The sequence below is a fragment of the Lissotriton vulgaris genome, chromosome 2_1 (genome assembly GCF_964263255.1).
Source record: "Lissotriton vulgaris chromosome 2_1, aLisVul1.2, whole genome shotgun sequence".
In the NCBI taxonomy this organism is placed as follows: Eukaryota; Metazoa; Chordata; class Amphibia; order Caudata; family Salamandridae; genus Lissotriton; species Lissotriton vulgaris.
In genome coordinates, this window is record NC_141687.1 from 144,081,929 (window position 1) to 144,107,569 (window position 25,641).

Here is a 25,641-nt window from a genome sequence, read left to right on the forward strand (position 1 = left end):
AGCCTACCAAAGGGCAGTGGGTAGGCCGAGCCTGCCAAAGGGCAGTGGTTAGGCCGAGTCTACCAAACATCTGTTTTATGGCAAAAGGTCTATTGTGGGACTTCAAAGAACTTACAGGGACTTGCCCATTGTATACCATTGGTTGGTTTTATTGTCACCCTGTTTGCTTCCTATTTGAGGGTTTTCCTTGTACCAGAGTAACTATCATGATATCTGAGCCTCCCCTGAGGAATAGCTTCTTTACCATCTTTCGGACTGGCTGGCTTCTATCCTCAATTTACACTTTTAGGCAACTACTGTTTTCTTTTTGCTTATATTATCACACAAATACATTTGTTGTATGGGTGGGTCAGGCAACAAGTTGCTGTGGTCCCCACTTTAAAAAAAAAAATGGGTTGCAGCCACGCAAATGCAGACTGTGTTATTGTAGGCATGCAACCAGCATGAAATGTGTGTGGCTGCAAAATGATGCATGCACTGCAGCCACATCGTTGTGCCTTTTTTGTTCTTTTTCTCTTTGACCATGCTGCCTAGCATCTTGTTGATGCAGTCAAGCAAAGCCAATAGGTCTCGTAGGCGAGACCTACTGGCTTTGATCATGCATGTTCACACAGTCACACATGACAACGACACATCAGCCTACCTTGGAACAAACAATGCAATATTTTGCCATTGTATTGCAAGAACCGGTGATCACCATTGTACCATGTGCACTTAGCTTCCCTTGACACTTTACACAACACATTAATAAAATAGAGTTAAAGAAAAACAAAATAAAAAAGAAAATAGTTACATGCTTAAAGAACTAGACCATAACATCGGCAGGGATCTGAAAATAAGCTGTGAAAGCTAGTAAAAACTTACTTCACTCCGCATAGCATTCGCAATGGTTGCTTGCTGCTCTGATGTGAAGAGATGAGAAACTGACCCTGAGACAACGAAGTCTCTCATGTACACCAAGGCGGCACTATCTGCTTCTTCTTCAGTCAGAAGGAAAATAGTGTGCTGACCCTGCAAGAACACAGCAAACATCATCAATTGTGAGATTTAGAGGAATAAGAAGGTCACATGGGGAGAAGCAGATTGGACAGTGGCGGACGGGAAGGGGAGAGGGAAGTATTCCAGATTTTCTTTCCCAGATGCGGCTTCCACAGATCATCTAAAGTTCGAAGCACTTAATTTACCTGAACAGCAATTAACAAAGGAGCTCCCCATGATTGGTAAACAATATTCTGTACATGCTGTGTCCTTGGTGGCACAATTTCCTGCAAGATGAGCACGTTACTAACCTTTGGTAATGAACATTCTGGTGGAAACCCTATCTAACTATAGATTCCTTACCTTTACAATATTCCCAAGCAACAGACTGGATCTGGAAACCTTTCAAGCAATAGCTACACATGCGATTGCAACAGTCTTGCACTACCCTGGAAGCCACAGAGAGCAGTTGCATATAGGCACTAGCCATGTGTGCTGACATGAGTGTATGGAATCTGTGGTTCGATTGAGCATGCATCAGAAAGACCATTACTGAAGGTAAGTCAGTTCTTTTGATGGATTCTTCTAACCACACATTTAGAATAGATTCCTAAGCATTACAGACCCAAAAGAGTGAATTAATATCAAAATGTTCTGTAGGACAGAGCTGCAAAATGACACTCTTAACAGACCTGGCTGCCAAGGCAGTAGTGCTTGGAAATCATATGCACTGATGCCCATGTGGCAGCTTGGCAGATGTCCTTGACATGAACCCCCTGCCTAATGCCACAATAGTAGAGGAATGGGTCCAGAAATGTACAGGGCTTTAAGTCTTGGCTACAGTAAAGCACATGCATCCCTCTTCTGTACCATACACTGGCGTATTCCACAAAGAGCTCATCATAAACCTGATATTTCTACATGTGTTCAGTGTAGAAGCTTAAAGCTCTTTTGTGATTAAACCGATGAAGTCTCTTCTCTCCTCTTTCAAGGGATTTGCTGGAGAGAAAAATGCTGGTACAGTGATGGATTGTTCCACGTAAAAGTGGAGGACCACTTTATGGAGAAATGGGGCATAGATCCTCAGCAACTATTTGTAGGGAAGGAAAGAGGTACACTGAGGTTGCACTGACAGTACCTACAGTTCACTGACTCGGCGCCCAGTAGCCACAGCAATAAGAAACAAAATCTTGCTGGTCGGGAGCCACAAGGAACAGTGGTGCATGGGAACATCGGCGTGCAGATGATAACCACATTTAGAGAGCATTGAGGCATGATAAAGGGTTTTGGTGGAATCATATCAGTCAAGCCTTTCAGAAAATGCATCACAAGAGGTAATTTGAAGATGGAAGGCTGCTCTGGCAAACAAAAAAAGGCTGAAAGGACAGACATGTAATCTTCAAATGAGCCCACTGCAAAGCATTGCTGGACTAATGGCAAATCAAAGAAGAACACATTTGATAAAGGCCTGTGAGGGAGCATGATGATGGTCTCAACACCACGCCACAAACTTCTCACAAGGCCCTGAACAAATGGATGTGATCAGGGGTGTAGTTGAACTCCCTGCTTTAGCAGCTACAGCAGGGGCGTTTTTTATGGGCCTCCTATCTGCAATTGACAGATAGATCAAAATTAAATTAAAGGAAAAAAGAAAGGTGGGTTGCTAGAAAAGGGAGAGAAGGATGGACGAGTGTATTGCAAGAGAGGGTGAAAGGATGGATGAGTGAGTGAAAGTATGGATGCATGAAAGGATGGATGGGTGTGTGAAAGGATGAATGGCTGAAAAGTGGATGAGTGGATGAGTGAGTGAAAAGATGTGTGGGTAAGAGAATGGGTGGCTCGGTGGGCCGATGAGTGGGTGAAATGATGTGTAGATGGGTGGATGAAAGAATGATAGAGTAAATGAAAATCTGAGAGGATGGATGATGGATGGATGGATGGATGGATGGATGGATGGATGGATGGATGGATGGATGGATGGATGGATGGATGGATGGATGGATGGATGGATGGATGGATGGATGGATGAATGGATGGAGCATTGGGTAAAAAAGATGGCAGAGTAAATAAAAATCTGAGTAGATGGAAGGATGTCAAAGTAAATGGAAATCTGAGAGAACAGATTGATGGCAAAGTAAATGAAAATCTGAGATGATGGATGGATGAATAAATTAATGGACAAAAGAAGTAACTGATGGATGAAAGGCTTTGATGATTAATGGGTAAGTCAAAGGATAGATGCATGGGTGGATAGATGGATGGATCGAGGTAGGTCGCTTCCCCCACGCTGCAGCTCCTCCGGCACTAGAGTGCCTTGTGCCCTTGTTTTTGTTCCTTGTTGTCCATTCCTGTGTGCTGTTCCCTCGCCCCGGTGCCCCTGATCGCTGTTCCCGCCGCTGCTGCCCCTGTGGCCCCACCTCCCCCTGCGCCCATTCGCTGACCACTAGTGCCCTTGTTTTGTTACTTGCTGCCCATTCCTGGGCGCTGTTTCCTCGCCCCCTGTGCCCCTGATCGCTGTTCTCGCCGCTGCTGCAGCTGCTACCCCTGCAGCCCGCCTCCGCGACTATTCGCTGACCCCTGCCTCTCGCCTCCCTGCTGCTCCTCCCACCCAGCTCCCCTTAAAATGGCAGCAGCTGCGCCGTGAGATTAGCGACCCTTGACCTTGCCAGTAGGTCGTTCCCCCCGCTGCAGCTCCTCCAGCGCTTGAGTGCCCTGCGCCCTTGTTTTTGTTCCTTGCTGTCCATTTCTGTGCGCTGTTCCCTCGCCCCCGTGACCCTGATCGCTGTTCCCTCCACTGCTGCCCCTGAGGCCCCACCCCCCCGTGCCCATTCGCTGACCACTTGTGTCCTTGTTTTGTTCCATGCTGCCCATTCCGGTGTGCTGTTTCCTCGCCCCCCTGCCCCTGATCGGTGTTCCCGCCGCTGCTGACCCTGCGGCCTGCCCCGCGCCCATTCGCTGACCCCTGCCCTTCGCCTCCCGCCTCCCAGCTGCTCCTCCCTCCCAGCTCTCCTTAAAATGTCGGCAGCTGCGCAGCCGCGCAGCGGACGCTCGCAGCGGGAGCGCCGCTGGCGCGCCTAAGGCAAGCTCCTCTGCGACCTGCCCGCGCCTGGACAACGCCCAGCGCCAGAATCCCTGACCCCTGCATCAGCCATGAAGACCACCTCCGATACGACGCCTGCACCCTCATCGCTCTCAACCCAGGACGAACCCCCGCCTGCTGCAGGGCCACCCCGAAGTGCACCCACGGCCCCTTCGCCTGCCAGAACTGCTGCTTCTCCTGCATCGAAGACGCAGAGACATCTGCCAGACAAAACACAACCAGCTCCGATGCATCCTGATCAACACCCGCTCCGCACGCAAACATGCCGTCGAGCTCTGGGACCTACTCGACACCGCATCTCCAGATGTCACCTTCCTGACCGAGACCTGGATGAATGAGGCCCCCTCCCCAGACATCGCCATAGCCATCCCCGATGGATACAAGATCGCCCACAGAGACTGCCCCTACGGAGTCGGAGGAGGAATCGCCATCGTCCACAGGAAAACCATCAGGGTCACAACAAACACCGACGACACTCTCAGCACCGCCGAACACATGCACTCTCAGATCCACACAGACCCCAAGACCACCCTAAGAGGCACCCTCATCTACAGACCACACGGACCCTGACCGCAATTCTGTGACGCCATTGCCGACATCATCAGCACGCACGCACTGACCTCCACCGACTACATCCTCATCGGAGAGCTGAACTTCCACCTGGAGAACAACAACGACAGCAACTCCGCCACCCTGATAAACAACCTTGCCAACCTCGGACTAGAACAGATCGTCACATCGCCAACCCACATCGCCGGGCACACGCTCGACGCAATTTTCTCCTCTAGCCCACACTTCTCCACCATCCACATCTCCGAACCCACCTGGACCGACCACCACTGCATCCACTTCACCTTCCGGAAACCCGTCGCACATCACCGCACCCTACAGATCCCTCATCGCTGATGGGGCAAAATCACGGAAGACTAACCACAGACAAACCTCGCACTCAACCCACTGACCAACCCCTCCAACCCGACGATGCTGCGCGCACCCTCAGACAATGGATGAACGACTGCGCCAACACCTTAGCTCCGCTGAAAAAAAAACCCTTAAAGACATCAGAAGGGAGCCAACTGGTTCACCCCGGAACTCCTAGCGCCAAAGTGCACCTGTTGGAAGTTGGAGAACATATGGCTCAGCGAGAAGTCGCAGCACAGTTGCACAGCCCACAAAGACGCCATGCGCAACCACCACCACCTCATCAGGACCGCCAAGAGAACCTCCTTCAAAGACCGCCACGACAACAACGCACACAACAGCAAGGAGCTCTTCAACGTCGTGAAGGAACTCTCCAACCCCAGCTCCAACCCAATGACATCCCACCATCACAAGCCCTCTGTGACTACCTCGCCTCCTTCTTCTACCGCAAGATCGCTCACATCCACAATAGCTTTAACCCCCGGATGTCTCTAACAGGTCCCAACACCCCGGAACAACCTCACCCCACCGACGACGACCCCCTGACAACCTGGGCCAACGTGAACATCGAAGGCACAATCAAGACCATGGGCACAATCCACTCCGGCTCGCCGTCTGACCCTTTCCCACACCACATCTTCAACAAAGCCGGCAGCTCCATCGCACCCCACCTACGCAACATCATCAACCTCTCCTTCGAGACCGCGACCTTCCCTGAAAGCTGGAAACACGCCGAGATCAACGCCCTACTGAAGAAACCCAAGGTGGACCCGAGCGAACTGAAAAACGTCCGGCCCATCTCCCTGCTTCCGTTCCCAGCTAAGGTCATTGAGAACATAGTCAACATCCAACTCACCCGCTACCTCGAAGACAACAGCATCCTGGACCCCTCCCAGTCAGGGTTCCGCAGCAACCACAGCACCGAGACCGCCCTCATCGCCGCCACAGAGGGCATTAGGATACTACTGGACACAGCGAGATGGCAGCCCTCATCCTCCTGGACCTCTCTACCGCCTTCGACACCGTCTGGAATCGCACACAACGCACACGACTCCACAACGCAGGGATGCGAGACAAGGCCCTGGACTGGACTTCCTCCTTCCTCTCCGGCACAACCCAGAGAGTCCGCCTCCCCCGGTTCCTATCCGAAGCCTCCGAGATCATCTGCGGCGTCATACAGGGATCCTCCCTCAGCCCGACGCTGTTCAACGTCTAGATGGCGCCTCTCGCATGCATCGCCCGACACCACGACCTCAACAGAATCTCCTACACTAACGACACGCAACTAATCCTCTCCCTCACCAAGGACCCCCACCCTGCCAAATCCAACCTACACCAGGGAATGAAGGCCGACGCCGACTGGATGGAGGATAGCCACGGTAAACAGAACACAAACAAGACGGAGATCCTCATCCTCGGGCCCAATCCCTCTGCATCTCTGGGGACCCCTCCCCCCCGCACCTACCAACCACGCATGCAACCTGGGAGTCATCCTCAACTCAAAACTCACCTTGAACAAACAAGTCAACGCTGTCTCCTCCTCCTGCTTCAACACCATCCGTGTGCTCCACAAAATCTACAGATGGATCCCGACAGACACAAGAAAAACAGTCACCCAGGCCCTAGTCAGCAGCAGACAACTACGGAAATGCCCTCTACGCCGGAGCCCCTACCAAGTTCATCAACAGACTGCAAAGAATCCAGAATGCCTCTGCACGCCTGATCCTCGACGTCCCGCACTGCGACCACATCACCCCCACCTGAGGAACCTGCACTGGCTCCCCGTCGACAGAAGAATCTCCTTCAAGCTCCTGATCCACGCACACAAGGCACTCCACAAGACCGGCCCAGCCTATCTCAACAGTCGACTCTCCTTCTGCTACCCAACAGGAATCTCCACTTCGCAGACCTCTCCCTGGCTACCATCCCACGTATCCGCAGAACCACAGCCGGTGGCAAATCCTTCTCCCACCACGCCGCCAAGACCTGGAACACCCTCCCCCTCATCCTACAACAAACTGAAGACCTTCTAACCTTCAGGAGACAACTCAAGACCTGGCTGTTCGACCAATAGCAACAGCACCCCCTCCTCCCTACCCCTCAGCGCCTTGAAACCCTTGCGGGTATGTAGTGAGGTTTAGAAATTATATGATTGATTGATTGATGGGTGGATGGCTGGATGCATGCATAGAAATTGGATGGGCGAACAGATGGATAGATATATGGAATGGCCAAGGGATGGATGGAATGGAGAAAGGTTGAATGAATAATGGATGAAAGAATGAATGATTTACAGAATGTAAAGGTGAAATGATGGACATGAGCAGGTCGATGAAGGGTGAAAGGATGATGATGGATGCGTGGCTGGAAGTGACAAAAGAGTTTTAGGGAGGTTCAAGCTCATTTACATCACATGCTTGGTGCTACCAGAGCTTTGGTCAAAGTGGGGGGTATATTTTAATTTTCTGGCTACTCCTTTGAATGTGATGGTTAAGCGTTTGGCCTTGAGGATCAAATCAAACACTTTAGGTGACAAATCCATACTGCTCAGTTGTTGTCATTCAGTCTCCATGCTTGAAAGTGTAGATTATGAAGATTCAGGTATAGGATCTTGCTCTGTTGCTGAGACAGGAGGTCTTCCCTGAGGGGTAGCCAGATCGGTAGGCAAAAGCTCAAGCTCAAGAGAGTTGGGACCACACTCTCCTGGCCCAATTTGGGGCTATCAAGATGACTTGAGCCAGGTCCACCCTGACTTGCTTCAGAACTTAATGCAGGAAAGTAATGGTCTGATTATGAATAAGAGACCTGTGGTCCATCACAGGCAGATCAAGTCTACAGCATGCAATAGTCTCCAAGTGGTGGCAAAAAAATCTGTTCAGGGAATGCACTACTCATCGAAGAGCTCTTCAGTCAACATGGGATGATGATGCTATTTGTGATCCGCCAGCCGACACCTTCTTAGTTCACCTGCACTAGCATTCAGAGACCCCCAGGTGCTTGATAACCAAAAATAATCAATGTTGATCGAGACACCATCAAAGGCGCAGGGCCACTTGACACAGGACCCAAAACCCCACCCCACCCTGCTTGTTGCAGCACTCCTTGGTGGTCAAGGAGTGGAACTATGAGTACCTGCACCACCATCTTTTTGGTGGCTTTCAGTACCCACCGGATAGCTCAAAGCTCCAACGGGTTGACCTGGAGCTGGTGCTCTGAGGGACACCATAGAGCCCTGTTTTCCACCTCTCCTAGTTTACCACCACAGCCAGCAGATGAATCACTACAGTGAGCTCTAGGTGGGGTAAAGAGACACTTTCCACAAGTCAGATTATGTTTGCTTGCCACCGCTGAAGGTTCTGGGATGAGATATGGATGGTGTCGAATGGAATGGCCCAGTATCGAGCCCACTGAACCCAAAGGTTCCACCAAAGGGTTCACGTATGCCATAAGGCACACAGGACGGTGAGGATGCAAGAGGCTAGGAGCTAAAAAATTCTCAGAACCATCCTTATTGAGACCCGGTATTGAGCACAAATATTGAGGTCATAGGCTGACTGTCCTAGACTCTCTGCAATGTCAGAATAGCGTTGAAAGTCACCAATTCCAGTATATCCCCTATAGAGGGAATCCTCTGTACGGGTGTCAGTTGGGACTTGAGTATGCCGATGGGAAAACCCAAGAATAACAGGGCAAACAGTAGCTGGGGTGATAGTGGTAAGCCCTCTATTGGCAGCCAATCATTGAAGTAGTGGAATATACATGTATCCCCTAACTTCAAAGATGGTCTGCGACTACGGCCATCACTTTCAGGAACACCCGAGGAGTTGGGGGAGACCAATAGGCAGAAAGGTAAATTGGAAGTGTTCTGACCCCATGATGAACTGCAAGTAGTGCCTGTAGGATGCAGGACATGTACATGAAGAACAAGTTACTTACCTTTGTTACACTCCTTATCTGGTAGAGACTCTATCTAGCCCCTGATTCCTTACCTTACAATATTGCCCAGGAGTTATACTGGATCTGGAAATTTTTCATGAGAAGTACCCCTGTGCGCTGGTAAGTAGTGTTGTTCTCCTCTGCATATTGTATATTTTTTAAGAACAAGGGTACCCCATAAAGTGAACCTGGGGTGAGTATATACTTTTTAAAGAAACAATGGTTCAAAAGTGGCCTAATTAGGTCCTGAAAGAAGTGAAGCGAATTAGTTAATTAACGCTAGGGAGCTGGAAAGGTAGGTTCTTATAGAATCTTTTATTTACTTTCTTTTTATTTTTTATTTACAATTATTATAGTACTTTTCAGGTGCTCAAGTGAGTGACAAGGTGCAGAACGTGACATAAGAGAACAAAGTGAAAAACGAAAATATCACACAACAACATGGCTTAAAACCACAGAGATATATACAATGAAGTGGGTATATTTCCTTGAGTAGGTCGACGACGTTTCGATCTATGTTAGTTTAGATCATCATCAGGACTGATGAGCCTCCTGAAACTCAGTGTTGTGGTATCCGACGGAAAAAAATTTCGAAAACTGGTTAACTGGTATTTCATTCATTTGCCAGAGAGAAGAATTTCGTTCTATTAATTAATAATAGTTTCTCAAGGGGTCCAGATTATGCTTGATTAAAAACAGCTTCCAAAAGGTCCTATTTTTGCTGTGGGTGTTATTTAGCCGCTCGGATCAAGTTTTTCCAAGTAGCGCTCAGTTTTATTGAGGGTCCTAACGTAACTTCAGTTTTCTAATTAGTCCCAGCCGTGGCGTTTCTTAAGGGTCCGAGTAGCGCTTTCGTCGTTACGGGGACAGGAGAATTATTAGCATACACCTGGAGTTAATCCCGGCGTCACCACGGCTCTTCAGGGGAGCCCGAGTGCTTTGCTGTGTAACAACTCTCGCCTCTCCTCTGCATGGCATCGTTAGCGCTGTCCAGACCAGAAGTGATATTCGTGGTATCTATGTCTATATAGGCGCCACCCAGACACGTTAAAGTTGTTGCTTTTTATGACAGGTAACACCAGAATCATAGAGCCACGAAATACACAGACAACTGGCACAGACAACAAGCGCCCTGAAAGGGAAAATCCCTGTCCCTAGAAATCAATTCACAGAGCGAGAAGGATGGGTGGGGCGGTATGGAATCTACAGCTAGAATCTTTACCAGATAAGGCATTACCGAAGTTAAGTAACTTGTTCCTTTGATAGAGAGTTTTAGCCACAGATTTCTTACCTTAGGATAGATACCCAAGCAATACCTCCGTGGAGGTGGGTGTGAAAACCAATTTCACATGAGGAAGTCCTGCAGGACCGAACGGGCAAAATGCCCAGCTCTGTGGACCTGACTGTCCAGACAGTAATGATTGTTAAACCTGTGCAATAAGGCCCATGTTGCTGACGGGCAGATATCCAGGACCAGAACTCCACATGCTAACACAGTGTTTGCCGCTTTAGCTTTGGTGGAAACAGCACACAAGCCCTCTGGGGATTGCTTCTTAGCCAATGCGTAGCAGCTTTTGATGCACAACACGATCCAATGGAAGATGGTCCGCTCTGACATACGCCACAAAGAGTTGGTCATTCTCCTGGAGCTCTTTTGTGTGGTCAAAGTATAATGACAATGCTCTTTTGGGTCCAGACGGTGAAGTCGCTCCTCTTCCTTAGAAGGATGAGAAGGAGTGTAAAAAGTAGGCAGAGTGATGCTTGGTCTATGTGAAATGAAATAAGCACTTTTGAAACATGCATTTGCAATGCAATCGGTCTCACCTTTGGGACCTTATATGTATTTAGCTATGCAGCACATTAGAATGGGTGCTGAAACATCTACTGTTCTTTAACATGGAGACAAAGTAAGCACCAAATTTTGTGACACGCCAGGTATGGGAACACATGGAGGGAAATATTGCCTTTCAGCAGGAAATGGTATAGTATAAAGCCCTGTTTTTATTTAAAATCAGAGCCTTCGGTGGTCATATTACTGAAAATACAAGATTTGAAAAAAATATTATTGTCTACCGTTGCTCGTGGAAGACAATTTCTATGGACTGGAATCTAGGAAATGCTAAATTGATTCTGGTATTTTACTGACCTCAGCTGGTCATTTTCTATCAAGAAAGTTAAATAGAGGCAGTTGCCAGAAAAATAAAAAAAATAAAGTCTCTCAGGAGAACGGAATTCTGGTATTATACTGACCTCTGGTGGTCGTTTTCTATCAAGAAAGTTAAAAAGAGGCAGTTGCCAGAATTTTTTTTTAAAATAAAGTATCTCAGCAGAAAGCAATTCAGGTATTTTACTGTCCTTTGCTGGCCGTTTTCTATCAAGACAGTTAAATAGAGGCAGTTGAACAGAAAAAAAAGTCCCTAAGCGGAAGCAGGCAAGTCCTATGGCTGATCTCCAGAGCCCACAAAGTACATACACATATAAGTATATTCTAAAGTATATACAAGAGGTCTCAAATGCTCGACCTAAGAAAGGAAGCTCTCATACAAAGCACCAGTTTTTCTGGGTAGATGTTAAGATAAGGAGGCTTGGATGACGAGCCTGAAGCTCACTGATCCTCTGGGCAGATGTGATTGCCACGAAGAAGGCTGTCTTGATGGTAAAGAGATTGAGTAGGCAACTGTGCAGAGGCTCAAAGGGAGTGCATATGAAGAAGGTTAGGACAAGATTGAAATCCCACTGGGGCATAATGAAGGGAGTGAGAGGGAACATATGTTGCAAACATTTCAAAAACCTATGCACAATACTTCATACTGTCTGCATTACATCCAGAACTAATGCAATGGTGTACAAGGTGACTATTCCACCATTTTACAGTCCATTACATTGGTCCCCACACATTAAGCTAGAACTGCGCATCACCCCTGTTTTTCGACGCATTGCTGAAGTTGCGGTCGGTTGTAAGGCCAACTACGGCAACGCATCACTTTTGGGGCTGATGCAATGCAGCAGCCTTCCCATTGATGCATCCACATTTTTTACACATCCTTGAGGCCTACTAACGATGGGCAGTCAAAATATTGAATTTTAAATATCAATCTACATTAATATCGAGTTTTTAATATCATAGGGGCAGAATATCGAAGTCAAGAATATCGTTGCCCAGAATATCGACTCCAAGGTAAGTAATATTGTTTTTTTAAATATGTTTTTATTAATTGATATTGATGATTAATAATTTGTATTAATTAGTTAATTATATTAATTTGAATTAATGTATTAATAATTATTTATTGTTATTCATTTATTGTTAATGATTAATTTTAATTAAGTGATTAATTGATAATTAAATTAAGTATGTGATTTTTTTATGTGTAGTGGGTTGTGGGTTTATAGGGAAATAGGGTGGGAAATAATTACATTAAATTAATTAATGAGATTGTTTTTATTTATTGGTATTTATTATAAATTAATTGTTAAATACTTATTAATTAGTAGTTATGTTTTTATTAATTAGTTAATTATATTAATTAGAATTAATTTATTAATAATTATTATGCATTGTTATTGTTAATTAATGTATTGTTAATTCATTATTAATTTGTGACTAATTAATAATTGGGAATTCATATTTATTATTTAGTTAATAATATTAATTTATTAGTAATTGTTATTAATTGATTAATTGATAGTTGCATTATTTGTGTTTTTTGTATGTGTAGTGTGTTGTGTGTTAAAGGGGGAATAGTGTGGGATGTAATTTAATGTTATTTAAGTAAATATTAATTTTAATTTATTTGTATTTATTAATAATGTTTTTGTAAATTAATTATTCATATGTTCTTTTTTAAATAAGATATCTGAGATCAGAGATCTGATTACAGATTCTTTTCAACGAGGAGGCACTTGGTTGGTGGACAGGGAAAGAGTAGAAATAGCCCCAATTAAAAGTGTAAGTTGCTGTAAGTATTGTGCGGGAGAAATATCTAGTGGCAAACCAACTGCACAGCTTTGCTGCATCAGAACAATGATATCTGACTATGGAATAGGTACAAACTTGTCCAACAAAGATGTAATTTTCACTGGAATACATGAGAGTGTGTTGCATAGAAAAATGAGTTCTCTTCCAGGGGATCCTCATCAATAGTCATAAGCATTAGAATATTCCCGCCCATGCGCGGGACCCCGGAAACAATATATTATATGTGCCCCACATATATAGACATATTTATATAAATATATATATATATATAGAAAAATAAGCAATTGCAGCCAAATAAAACAGTAGAGCTGGAATATGCTGTGAAGAATTTCCACCATACATGTGTATTTGCATTAGAAACATGAGAAACAACACCAATGCTTGTTTAGAAACTGTTTTAATGCTTAGAAAGCAGTAGAAATTCTTATAACACACTGTAAGCATATACAGCTCCCAGGCTGCATTGCAAATACCCAGTCTAAAAAGACTGAAAAGCTAACCTGTAGCTGAATGTACTAAAACTGACGCTGTGCCTTTAAGGCACCTCTGCCCCTAGCTTCCCATCATGCCTCAGGGGTTACAGTTAGGTCAGTTGTTCTTTCCGGCTCCTTCAGGAAGGACCCTGGATACACAGCTCCACACTTTTCTGCCTTTTTCAGTCAGAAAATCTTCTAAAGAACAATTTTTTGATTTACTTTGACTTTGAACAACAGTGTCAAGTAAATAACTGCTTAGCAGTCGATTTTTTGTGAGGTTTTCCTGTCAGGATGCCCACACTATTTGATAATTGCCCTTCTTGTGGCCACAAGAAGGCAAAAACAGACTCTCATGAGGTCTGTATTTTATGCTTGCCAGAGGATCATGATCCTAAAGACTGTTCACATTGTAAAAATCTGTCTGACAGGACTCTTAAAGACAGAGAGAGGAACAGGATCTATGGTCTGGCCCAGAGATCCATCAGGGGAAGATCTACAGAGAGGAAGAGTTCAAAGAGACCCAGAACTCCCTCCAAAGGCAAGTCAGAGCGTCCATCAACCTCAGCGCCGGGCTCGGCGCTGAAAAAACAACATCTGATGGACAGTTCTAAAGAAAAAACTCCGTCGACGTCGGGACCGGCGTCGATGAAGAAATCGTTGTCGAAAAGAAGTTCACTGATGACGAAGAAAGCTCCGCCGTCGTCAACTAGGCGACGATCGGCGTCGAGGGAAGCCACGAGATCGCCGTCGACGAGAAGATCGGCGTCAAGACATAAGTCAGCTCCGCCGTCGTCAACCAGGCGACGAACGGCGTCGAGAGACAGATCACACTCGCCGTCGTCTCAACGTCGACAGGCTTCGAAGAGTGTGACACCTCCGCCAACGTCTCCACGGAGGCGCTCGGCGTCGAGGAGCAGGAGCCCCCTCGGTCGCTCGCCGTCGAGGAAGGGATCATCGTCGACGGCGCGTCGGCGCTCGGCGTCGAGGATGTCTAACCCTCCGCCGTCGCCACATGTCCGGCCGACGTCGAGGGCATCGTCGACGACAGGACAACGTCGATTGCCATCTCCGTCACCGGCAGACCAACGTCGGTCGACGTCAAGACCTCCGTCGACGGCAGGGCAACGCCGGTCGACGTCGAGACCTCCGTCGACGGCAGGGCAACGCCGGTCGACGTCGAGACCCCCGTCGAAAGTAGGGCAACGCCGTTCGACGTCGAGGGAGAAGACTCCGTCGTCGGCTCAACATCGCCGGTCGACGTCGAGGGACCACGGGTCATCGTCGAGGCGTTCGACGTCGAAGGTTATCACTCCGTCGACGCCGCAGAGGCGTTCGACGTCGAGGGAAAGACTTTTGAAACGTCCTCCAACACCGGTGAGGCGAAGATCTCCTTCAGTGCCTTCAACTATTCTAGTGACACAATCGGCTTCTCACCATTCCTCCTTAAGTACCTCTGGCTCATCGAGGTCCTCTTCTAGGAGTAGGAGTCCATTGCCCCAGCGAAGGTATGTCACACAGACAAGACTCTCGCCAAGATGGAATGCTCCGTTGAGCCAGTGGAAGGATTCTGGAGCGACGGAGAGGCTACGAAGATATGTAAGCCCACTCCACAGGTCACCTCTTCAGAGACTGATAGAAGAGGCAGACAGACAGAGTCCTATCAGGCACCGATCACGCTCTCGGGAGAGGAGAGCGGAAAGGTCGCATACCCCCAGAGTCTCCCGATCACCACGGAGGGAGCAGCCCAGATCTCGAACACCGAGAAGGGAGGAAAGGGCGGAAAGGTCGAGATCTCCCCGAAGGGAGCATCAGAGAAAATCACGTTCTCCTCGAAGGGAAGAACGACCGAGAAGATCACCTGTGAGGAAGGAGAAATCCCACCACAGGAGAAGGAGAACTCCATCATCCTCTTCTTCATCTTCATCTAGATCTTCTAAAGGGGATTACTCTCCAACGCTGGCAGACAGCCCTCGCTCCAGAGCTTCCCCGCTTGACGACTTCAACACGTATCTGGACGTCTTACAAAGGGGGCTCAAAAACTTAATATAGAGATGGCTGTTCCAGAAGTGTCCACTACTGTTATTTTTGAGACCCTTCGTCCCAAATCATATACCCGGCCTTTACTCCCATTGGTTCCAGGGATAATGGACCCAATCAAAGAGGTTTTCCTCACGCCAGCAACGATCAGGGCGGTACCGGCACGTATCCAGAAGAAATATAGGCCGGCCGACTCAGATCCTATCTTTGTTAAGGGAGAGCCTGCGGCGGACTCAGTCATAGTAGCCTCAGCTAAAAAGAATCACACAGTCGCTCCTTCTTCTTCGGTCCCTCCTGACAAAGACAGCAAGACACAAGATTCTTGGGGACGCAGGGTATGCAGCACAGCAGCTTCATCCCTGAAGGTCTCTAGTGCATCAGCCCTTCTGGGAAGGTATGATAGAGCACTATGGGACTCCATGGAACGATTCAAGGAGAAATTGCCCAAGGAGGACCAGAAGGACTTTGAGGAGACAGTGACGGAGGGCTGTTTGGTGGCGAACCAAATGATTAGTTCATCAGCAGATAACGCCCTTCTAGCAGGACATGCCTACTCACATGGGGTATGTGCGAGGAGATCATCTTGGCTGCGTTTAACTGGTCTCAAACCAGATGCCCAGCAGCGCATCCTCAATCTACCTTTTTCCGGATCTTCACTCTTCGGGGAGCATGCCGATCAGGAAATGACCCGCATGAAGACAGAGTTGGACACAGTGAAGGCGGTTGGTCTGGAGAAGAAGAAAGAGCCGTTCAAACGACGCTTCAAGACCAACAAGAACCGGGGAGGCCAACAGAGGGTTCAAATCTTCCCCCCGCTAACACCCTTAACGCCTGGAACCCAATCTCCACCGAGGACACCATCCGCCTGATGAACTCCATCCACTCTGGATCCCCCACAGACCCATGCCCTCACCACATCTTCAACAAAGCAGACTCCGTCATAGCTCCGCACCTCCGAGACGTCATCAACTGCTCCTTCAACACCGCCACCTTCCCGGATGACTGGAAACACGCTGAACTCACCGCCCTTCTGAAAAAACCAACAGCAGACCCCACCGAACTCAAAAACTACCGCCCCATCTCGCTTCTTCCATTCCCGGCCAAAGTCATCGAGAAAGCAGTCAACAACCAGCTCGCCGCCTTCCTCGAAGCCAACAAATCCCTCGACACCTCACAATCTGGCTTCCGAGCAAAACACAGCACTGAGACCGCCCTCATCGCAGCAACAGACGACATTCGAACTCTACTGGACAATGGAGACACAGTCGCCCTCATCCTCCTTGACCTCTCTGCAGCATTCGACACAGTCTGCCACAGCACCCTTTTACAACGCCTCAACAACATCGGAATCCAAGAAAAAGCACTTGACTGGATCACCTCGTTCCTCAATGGAAGAACCCAGAGAGTCCGCCTCCCACCATTCAAGTCCGAGGCCTCTGAAATCATCTGCGGCGTACCACAAGGATCCTCACTCAGCCCTACCCTCTTCAACGTTTACATGAGCCCCCTTGCGGCCATCGCTCGCCGACACAATCTCAACATCATCTCCTACGCGGATGACACTCAACTTATCCTCTCTCTCACCAGGGACCCCAGCACCGCCAAAACTAACCTACACGAAGGAATGAAAGAAGTCGCAGAATGGATGAAACAAAGCCGCCTGAAACTGAACTCAGACAAAACAGAAGTCCTCATCTTAGGCACATCCCCCTCGGCTTGGGATGACTCCTGGTGGCCGGAAGCCCTCGGAAAAGCACCCATCCCGACAGACCACGCACGGAACCTAGGCGTCATCCTAGATTCCTCACTTTCAATGAACAAACAAGTCAGCGCCGTATCCTCCTCCTGCTTTAACATTCTTCGCATGCTCAGAAAAACATTTCGCTGGATCCCATCCGAAACAAGGAAAACAGTCACCCATGCTCTGGTCACGAGCTGACTGGATTACGGAAACACCCTCTACGCAGGCACCACCGCTAAACTCCAGAAGAAACTCCAACGAATCCAAAACGCATCAGCCAGGCTCATATTAGACATCCCACGCAACGAACACATCTCTGGTCACCTGAGAGACCTCCACTGGCTACCCGTCAATAAGAGGATCACTTTCCGACTGCTTACCCACGCACACAAATCACTCTACGACATCGGACCAGATTGCCTCAACTCTCGACTGTCCTTCTACACCCCCGCCCGCCAACTTCGCTCTTCCAGCCAAGCCTTCGCCACTGTACCTCGCATCAACAAGACCACCATGGGAGGCAGATCCTTTTCATACCTGGCTGCCAAAACATGGAACTCACTCCCCGCTTACCTTCGCCTCACCCAGAATCACCTAGCGTTCAGAAAGCAGCTTAAAACGTGGATATTTGACAAATAATCCTCCCCCCTCTCCTAAGCGCCTTGAAACCCTCTGGGTATGTAGTGCGCTATACAAATTTCATGACTTGAAACCCCTCAATGGTCTCAAAACAAGCCACAAGGGAAGGCGCAATACAGAGGAGGAAAATCGGCAGAGGCGGACATCATCAGTCCTCTACCACGCCTAGAGGAGGCAAAGCCTGAGCAGTGGCTTCCTCTGGCGCCGTTACCCACTCCAGTGGGAGGAAGGAATTAGTTACTTACCTGTACACTATAGTTCTCCAGTATTATCTTTCATAGATTCACATGCTTGTATCTTCCCCGTCGTCATGGTGGGAGTCTCACGGTAACAGAATGACCAAGCAGTATCATAGAGAAGAAAAACTGCATAGAAAATCCCCATAGGGACTGTAATATTTGGTAACCAGACCATTTCCTTGTTTGGTCCAAAAGTCAGCCAATCAGCATTGCTGCCCTGCCCTCACACTCCCCAGCAGAAGCTTCCTGCCTCAGATTTCCGTCCCCGAGTGAGAGACATGGATAATACCGAGAAACAGGATCTGCCTGAGAAACGGGGAGGTGGGCGGGCGCATGTGAATCTATGAAAGATAATACTGGAGAACTATAGTGTACAGGTAAGTAACTAATTCCTTCTCCAGTATTACATCTTTCATAGATTCACATGCTTGTATCAGAGTAGTAAGCAGTGCCCACAAAATTTGTAGCGTTTCCAGGACAGAACCCAGAAGGAAGCTCTGCAGTAAAGCGATGATATAACCACATACATCAAAATAATACGATTATTGCATAGATATATATGTATGCTCAAACATAAATCAAAGTACTGCATAGAAGAACAATCAGACAAATAAAACATACCTTACTGAAATAGGCGTTTCAGAACAGCTTGTCCCACTGCCGTGTCCTCTTTCCACGCAGTGTCTAGACAGTAGTGTCTTGTAAATGAATGCACGCTCTTCCACGTCGCTGCTCTGCAGATGTCGGGCAGCGACACTCCTGCGAACAAGGCCATTGAAGTCGCCATCTTCCTTGTGGAATGTGCATTCACTTTAGAACAGAGCGGTTTTCCCGCTTTCTCATGACATTTCAGGATAGCTGATGATATCCATCTGGCAATACTCAGTCTGGACAGAGGAAGGCCTTTCCTTTGACCTTCGAAAGCAATAAATAATTGCTTGGATTTGCGGAATGTCCTTGTCCGTTCAATGTAGAACTTCAAGCATCTAGAGATGTCCAGGGAGTGCAATGCCTTTTCTGCTTCCGATGAGGGGTTGCTGAAAAAGGTAGGCAAAATAATAGGCTCATTGAGGTGAAAAGACGTAGGAACTTTGGGAATAAAAGTTGGATTTGTCCTTAATATAACTCTGTCCTTGCGAAATTGTAAGAAGGGCTCTTCTACTGAAAATGCCTGAATTTCGCTAACCCTCCTTGCTGATGTCAGTGCAAGCAGTAGGGCTGTCTTCCAAGATAGGAATTGTAAGTCTGTTTTGTGAATAGGCTCGAAAGGTGGCCTCATAAGTTGAGATAGGACTGTATTGAGGTGCCACGGCACTGGTGGACGCCGAATGGGTGGATAAACTCCAAAAAGTCCTTTGATAAATTCTTTTATTATCCTGGAAGACCAGAGGGATGGCTCGTTTGGCTTCCTCCTGAAACGTGATATTGCTGCCAAGTGCACTTTAACCGAGGCATGCGACAGACCTGCCTTAGATAGAGACAGCAGGTAAGGTAGGATACCTTCGGGGTGAACTTCAAACGGGTGTACGTTTTGACTGACGCACCAGTGGCAGAAACGGGTCCATTTCGCCGCATATGTTTTGTTTGTTGACACATCTCTGGCTTGCGAGAGAATATGCCTGCATTCCTGCGGAATGTCTATGTTTTGAAATTCCCGCTCATGAGGTTCCATGCTGACAATTTTAGTGATTGCAGATCCGGATGCAGGATCTGACCGTCTCTCATGGAAATGAGGTCCTTGAATGTCGGAAGCTGGATCTTGTTGCCCTTCGACATCTGAAGTAGGTCTGAAAACCACGCCTGTCTTGGCCAGGCTGGTGCTATCAGTATGACATGGCACGGTTCCGATCTCATCTTGCGAAGAACTCGCGGTATCAAAGGAAATGGAGGGAACGCGTAGGCAAACCTCCCCGTCCAGTCCATGTGGAATGCATTTCCCTTGGATCCTTGCTGATGGTACCTGGACGCAAACTGAACGCACTTTGAGTTGTTTTATGTTGAACTTGAATTGAAATGCCGTTGGTTATCAGCCATTTCCAGATTCTTTGCGCCAATGTCGACAGCTGTTTGGATCTTGTTCCGCCCTGTTTCAGCAAGTAAAACATAGTCGTGGTGCTGTCCGTTTGGATAAGTACCGACGATTGGCGTATCCTGGGAAGGAATGCCTGGAGCCCCAGAAACACCGCTTTGAGCTCCAACATGTTTATGTGAAGCTGTGCTTCCCAGTCTGACCACAGGCCTTGAATCTCCAGCTCCTGAAGATGCGCACCCCATCCTTTCAGCGAAGCGTCCGTTGTCATCACGAAGTCGTGATCTCGAGGCACAAAGTTCAAGCCCTGGTCCAAGTTCTTCTGAACCTTCCACCATGACATGGCCACCTTCATACGGGTCGTGATGGTAATCCGATCCTCGAAGGTTCCTTTGGACTGAACCCACTGCTCGTCCAGTTGTTCCTGTAAAGGCCTCATACGAAGGCGACAGTTTGGCACCAGTGGGATGCAGGATGATATCATCCCCAACATGGACTTGTACACTCTCACAGAAGTGGACCTTTTTGTTTGAAGCGACGCCGTTAGACCCATGATCTTTCTCATTCGGTCCTCGGAAGGATAGGCCTTTCCCGCTCTGGTGCATATCCATGCCCCTAAGAATTGGATGCCCTGGGCCGGAGTCAGCGAAGATTTCTCCAAGTTGGTCCGTAGTCCCAAGCGCTGAAACAGTCGGATGCAGCACTGGAGCGACCTCGTTGCCTCTCTGAAAGATGGACCTGTCACCAGCCAGTCGTCGAGATATGGGTAAACATAATGCCCTTGCAATCTTAAGTGGGCCGCCACCGGGGCCATGCATTTGGTGAACACCCTCGGGGCTGATTTGAGTCCGAATGGCAGGACTTTGAATTGAAAGTGGTGACTCTCCACGACAAATCGCAAATACTTCCTGTGCTTCCGATGAATGGGAATATGGAAGTACGCATCCAAGAGATCCAAAGATGCCATGTAGTCTCTTTCCTTTATCATTAGTAGGATCTCTTGCAAAGATAGCATTCTGAAGGGTATCTTCTTTATGTATTGATTCAGATCCCTCAAATCCAATACCTGTCTCCATTTCAGGGTTTGTTTCTTTTTGATGAGAAAGAAGTGCGAGTAGAAGCCTTTCCCTCTGAGATGTTGTGGCACTTCCTCTATGGCTCCCTTTTGCAGAAGTGATTGCACTTCCTTCTGCATTTCCTGACGATGTTTGTTGAGCCTGAGCACCGGGGGATGATTTGGTGGGATTTCTAGAAATTCCAGAGTATGACCCCTGCTTATGACATCCAGAACCCATTTGTCCGAAGATATGGACATCCAGTTGTTGAAGTATTGAGACAGATAGTGGTCGTTTTCCGGGATCTGTTGTGTGGGGAGCGCCTGCCTGAAATCATTGACGTCTGTTAGACTGTTGATTCTTCCCTCTGTTGTTTGTCTTGCCCCTAGACTGCTGCTGATAAGAGGAGTTGGAGGACCTGTACTGGTTGTTGGCATTGTATTGTCGATATCCCTGTTGGTTATACGGTTGATATCGATTGGTCTGAAAAGAGGGTCTTTGATTAAATTGACCTCGTGCACCCCTTTTTCGAAAGGACTGAAACCTTCCCTGTTGAAGGGATCCTAGCGCTCTAGCTGTATGCGTGTCAGATTTTATGCCTTGCAAGGCCTCGTCTATATGCTTCCCAAATAAGTTTTCGCCATCAAAAGGCATGTCGACAATCTTCGCCTGCACTTCCGGGCGAAACGATGTCGCTTTTAGCCAGCCTTGCCTGCGAAGCGAAACCGCCCCAGCCATCTGTCTGAAGGCCATAGAGGAGACATCCATGGCGATGTCGATAGATTCGGCAGCAGATTTAGCTCCGTCTTTAAGGATGGCTGCCGCCGCCTCCTTTCTATCTTCCGGTAGTGCGGATAGTATGGGTGCAAGATCTGACCACATTTGCCTGTTGAAACGGCTAATAAGGGCCATCGCATTTGCCGCTTTAATAGTAGAGGCTGCCATTACTGCAAACCTCTTACCGGCACCATCCATTCTCCGTCCTTCTTTGTCTGGTGGCACTAAGGAAGTAGCCACCGGGTTATTTGAATTTCTCTGCGCCGCCTGCGTCACGACTGATTCCGGTCTGGGGTGCCCTATGAGACAGGCTGCTGCAGACTCTGGCGCTCTGTACTTTTTTTCAATTCGAGGAACAGAAACCGCTATGGAAGCCGGTGTTTTCAAAACCTTTAGGCCCTCTTCCCAGATATAAGGGATAATAGGAATTGAGCGAAGCGATCTTTTGGCATCGTCCTTGAAATCATACAAGAAACAATCCGTCTCTTGAACTTCTACCTCCAAATTGAACCTCTTAGCCGCTTTTTCCATGATATCGTGGAAACCTCCGATGTCTTGAGGAGGGGAGGTAGACGGTAGTGGGACAGGTGACGGAGCCGATGGCAAAATGTATTCATTCCATTCCTGCCCCGAAGCATCATAAATAAGTTCTCCTTCTTCAGGCTGCTCATCCTCGTCGGATTCCGTTAGATCATCCCTTATAGTAACAACTGGCGGTGATCTCACCCTCTGCTCTTGTGAGGCAGTGTTTGTTACAGGTGTCTGTGAAGATGGCACCTGCGTAGATGGTTGAGAGGTGTTAGCCTCTGGGAAACAACGGTAGTAGTTGTTAATCATTAACCTAAGGTCAGACACAAGAGACACAGGTATGGAAACCGACTCTTGGCGCTCTTCCTCACATGAGTCCTCATGTTGCTCCTCTTCCTCATCATAATCACCAGATTCCTGAAAAGACTCGTATCTGGAAGATTGGGGTCTGTCCTTGAAGGAATAGACTTCCTCTTCGTCCGTGTCTTGGCTCTTTATCTGGAGCTGAGAGGGACTGTAGGCGGCACCTGATGACTCTTCTCCATCTGAGTCGTGTTCTAACAATGAGGATGGTGGCAAGGGTGAAATCTGCGTCCATGAGGTAAACTCCGCAGATTTACTGATTGTAGCCGAACCCCTGGTCGACTGAAAAGACCGGATAGAGATCATAGTCTTCGACTGCGGCGATTTGAATGCTTTCGCAGTTGTTAAAGTCATTTTCGTCGACGGTGTCGTCGACGGGACCATCGTCGACGGGCCCATCGTCGACGGAGCCTTCGTCGACGGAGCCTTCGTCGACGAGACCATCGTCGACGGGGCTCCCGTCGACATCCTCGACGTCGAACCTGTCGTCGACGGAGTCGTCGTCGTCGACGGTGTCTTCGTCGACGGCGAAATTCTACTCATCGATGTTGTTGTCGTCGACGTTGTCGCCGTCGACGCAGCCTTAGATCCCATCGTCGACGAAGCCGTCGTAGTCGACGAAGTCGTCGTCGACGGTGAAGTCGTCGACGGAGCTGAAGTCTTTACCACAGATTTTGGAGCAGAAGTTAGGGAACTGGTCGATGGAGCAGACCCAGGCCCTTTCAGACTTGATTGCTTTTTTAGAGGAGTAATAGGAAGAGATGAAGCAGATTTCTCTTTTGATTTACTCTTTTTTGGCTCCACTTTCTCCTCAGAAACAGAGGCCTTCCTCTTCTTGGGTGTCAAATGAGAAGATTCCTCCTCAGAATCAGAGCCTGCTGTGGCCTTCTTCTTCTGAAGCCATAACAGCAATCGAGCCTCTATGTCTCTTTTAGTTTTGTCAGAAAATTTTCTACATAGTTTACAAACCTTAGCCACATGTTTAGGATGAAGACAGTAAAGGCAGTCCTTATGTGGGTCCTCAGAGAAGAGCCTGGCCTCCCCACAGGATCTGCAAGGCCTGAACAGCCTCTTTTTAGAGCTTTCAGCCATAATGAACAAAATAGGTACACACAATACCTTAATCCAGAGACAGTAAAGTAAGATTCCAAAAGGTCAAAAGTTCACTCAGGAACAGAAAACTGAGCAGAGCTCAGGGAGACTCCTTTCTCACACGAAGGCGGTTGGAAATCTGAGGCAGGAAGCTTCTGCTGGGGAGTGTGAGGGCAGGGCAGCAATGCTGATTGGCTGACTTTTGGACCAAACAAGGAAATGGTCTGGTTACCAAATATTACAGTCCCTATGGGGATTTTCTATGCAGTTTTTCTTCTCTATGATACTGCTTGGTCATTCTGTTACTGTGAGACTCCCACCATGACGACGGGGAAGATACAAGCATGTGAATCTATGAAAGATGTAATACTGGAGAAGTGCTACGCAACACCTAGCAGAGTGGGTCAGCATCACAAAAGATCGGTGGGTGCTGAATATACTGCGCAATGGATATGCGCTACGTTTCCGGAAGAGACCACAACCGATTCCTCCAAAAAAGACTCGCTCGTACCATCTAAAACTCCTCAAAAGGGAAGTGGACGTCCTCTTAAAGAAAAACGCAATCGAAGAGGTACCCCCATCCCAAAGGGGGAGAGGAGTGTATTCAAGATATTTTCTAGTCCCCAAAAGAGACCAAGAGGACAAGTTCAGACCGATTTTGGATCTTCGAACCCTCAACAAGGTGGTGGTCAAAGAGAAGTTTCGCATGCTGGCACTTCATCAGATATGTCCTCATCTACAAATTGGAGATTGGATGTGTTCGGTGGATTTACAAGATGCGTACTTCCACATTCCTATAACACCAGGTCATCTGAAGTACTTGAGATTCCTGGTAGGGAACAAGCATTACCAGTACAAAGTGCTTTCCTTCGGGCTCAAATCCGCTCCAAGGGTATTCACCAAATGCATGGCAGTGGTAGCGGCATGTCTTCACAAAAAAGGTCTCTTTGTGTACCCATATCTAGACGACTGGCTCTTGAAGAGTACGTCCCCTCGTCAAGCCACCAAAGACTGTCACCTGTGTCTCCAACAACTACACCGGCTCGGCCTCCATTTGAACACAGAAAAGTCGGTCCTGCAGCCCACACAAACTATCCACTATCTGGGAGCAGTTCTAGACACAAAGTTAGGAAGAGCGTTTCCTTCGCAGGAGAGACTATCTTCCATGGGGCAGAAATGCAAAAAGTTACTTCAGTTTCCTCGTCCAAAGGTGCGAGAAATAGCATCTCTACTGGGCTCCATGGCGTCCTGCATCTTCCTAATACCGAACGCCAGGTTGAGGATGCGGCCTCTACAAGAGTCTGTGGAAGATCAGTGGGACCAAGCGACAGGAGATTGGGAGGATCGAATCATCCTGTCTCAAGCAGCATTGACCTCCATACAGTGGTGGGCTCGCCCTCGGAATGTCCTGCAGGGAGTCCCTTTTCAGCAGCCTCTTCCTTCGCTGTCTGTGGTAACGGACGCATCTCTAGAAGGCTGGGGTGCTCACATGGGTCATCTTCAGATTCAAGGTCGTTGGTCGACCAACCTCCAGACATACCACATCAACATGCTGGAGCTTCGAGCAGTTCATCTGGCGCTCAAAGCGTTCCTTCCAGCAATAACAACGGACAAAATCCTGGTTCAGACGGACAACACTACAACTATGTTCTATCTGAACAAGCAGGGAGGAACTCGATCTCGCCCTCTGTCTCTGGAGGCCCAGACAATCTGGCACTGGCTTCTGGCTCGGGGACTGTCGGTGGTGGCAG

The 25,641-nt window shown here is 48.1% G+C and overlaps 1 protein-coding gene across 1 annotated transcript in view; it reads right to left on the minus strand.

Moving 5' to 3' along the window:
- Positions 1-25,641, minus strand: part of LOC147729701 (dynein axonemal heavy chain 17-like) — a 1,258,223-nt gene that overhangs the window by 912,936 nt on the left and 319,646 nt on the right. Inside the window, exon 19 of the mRNA XM_086954021.1 lies at positions 865-1,011. Coding sequence (XP_086810147.1) covers positions 865-1,011 — 147 coding nt within the window. The remainder of the gene's footprint in view (positions 1-864; positions 1,012-25,641) is intronic.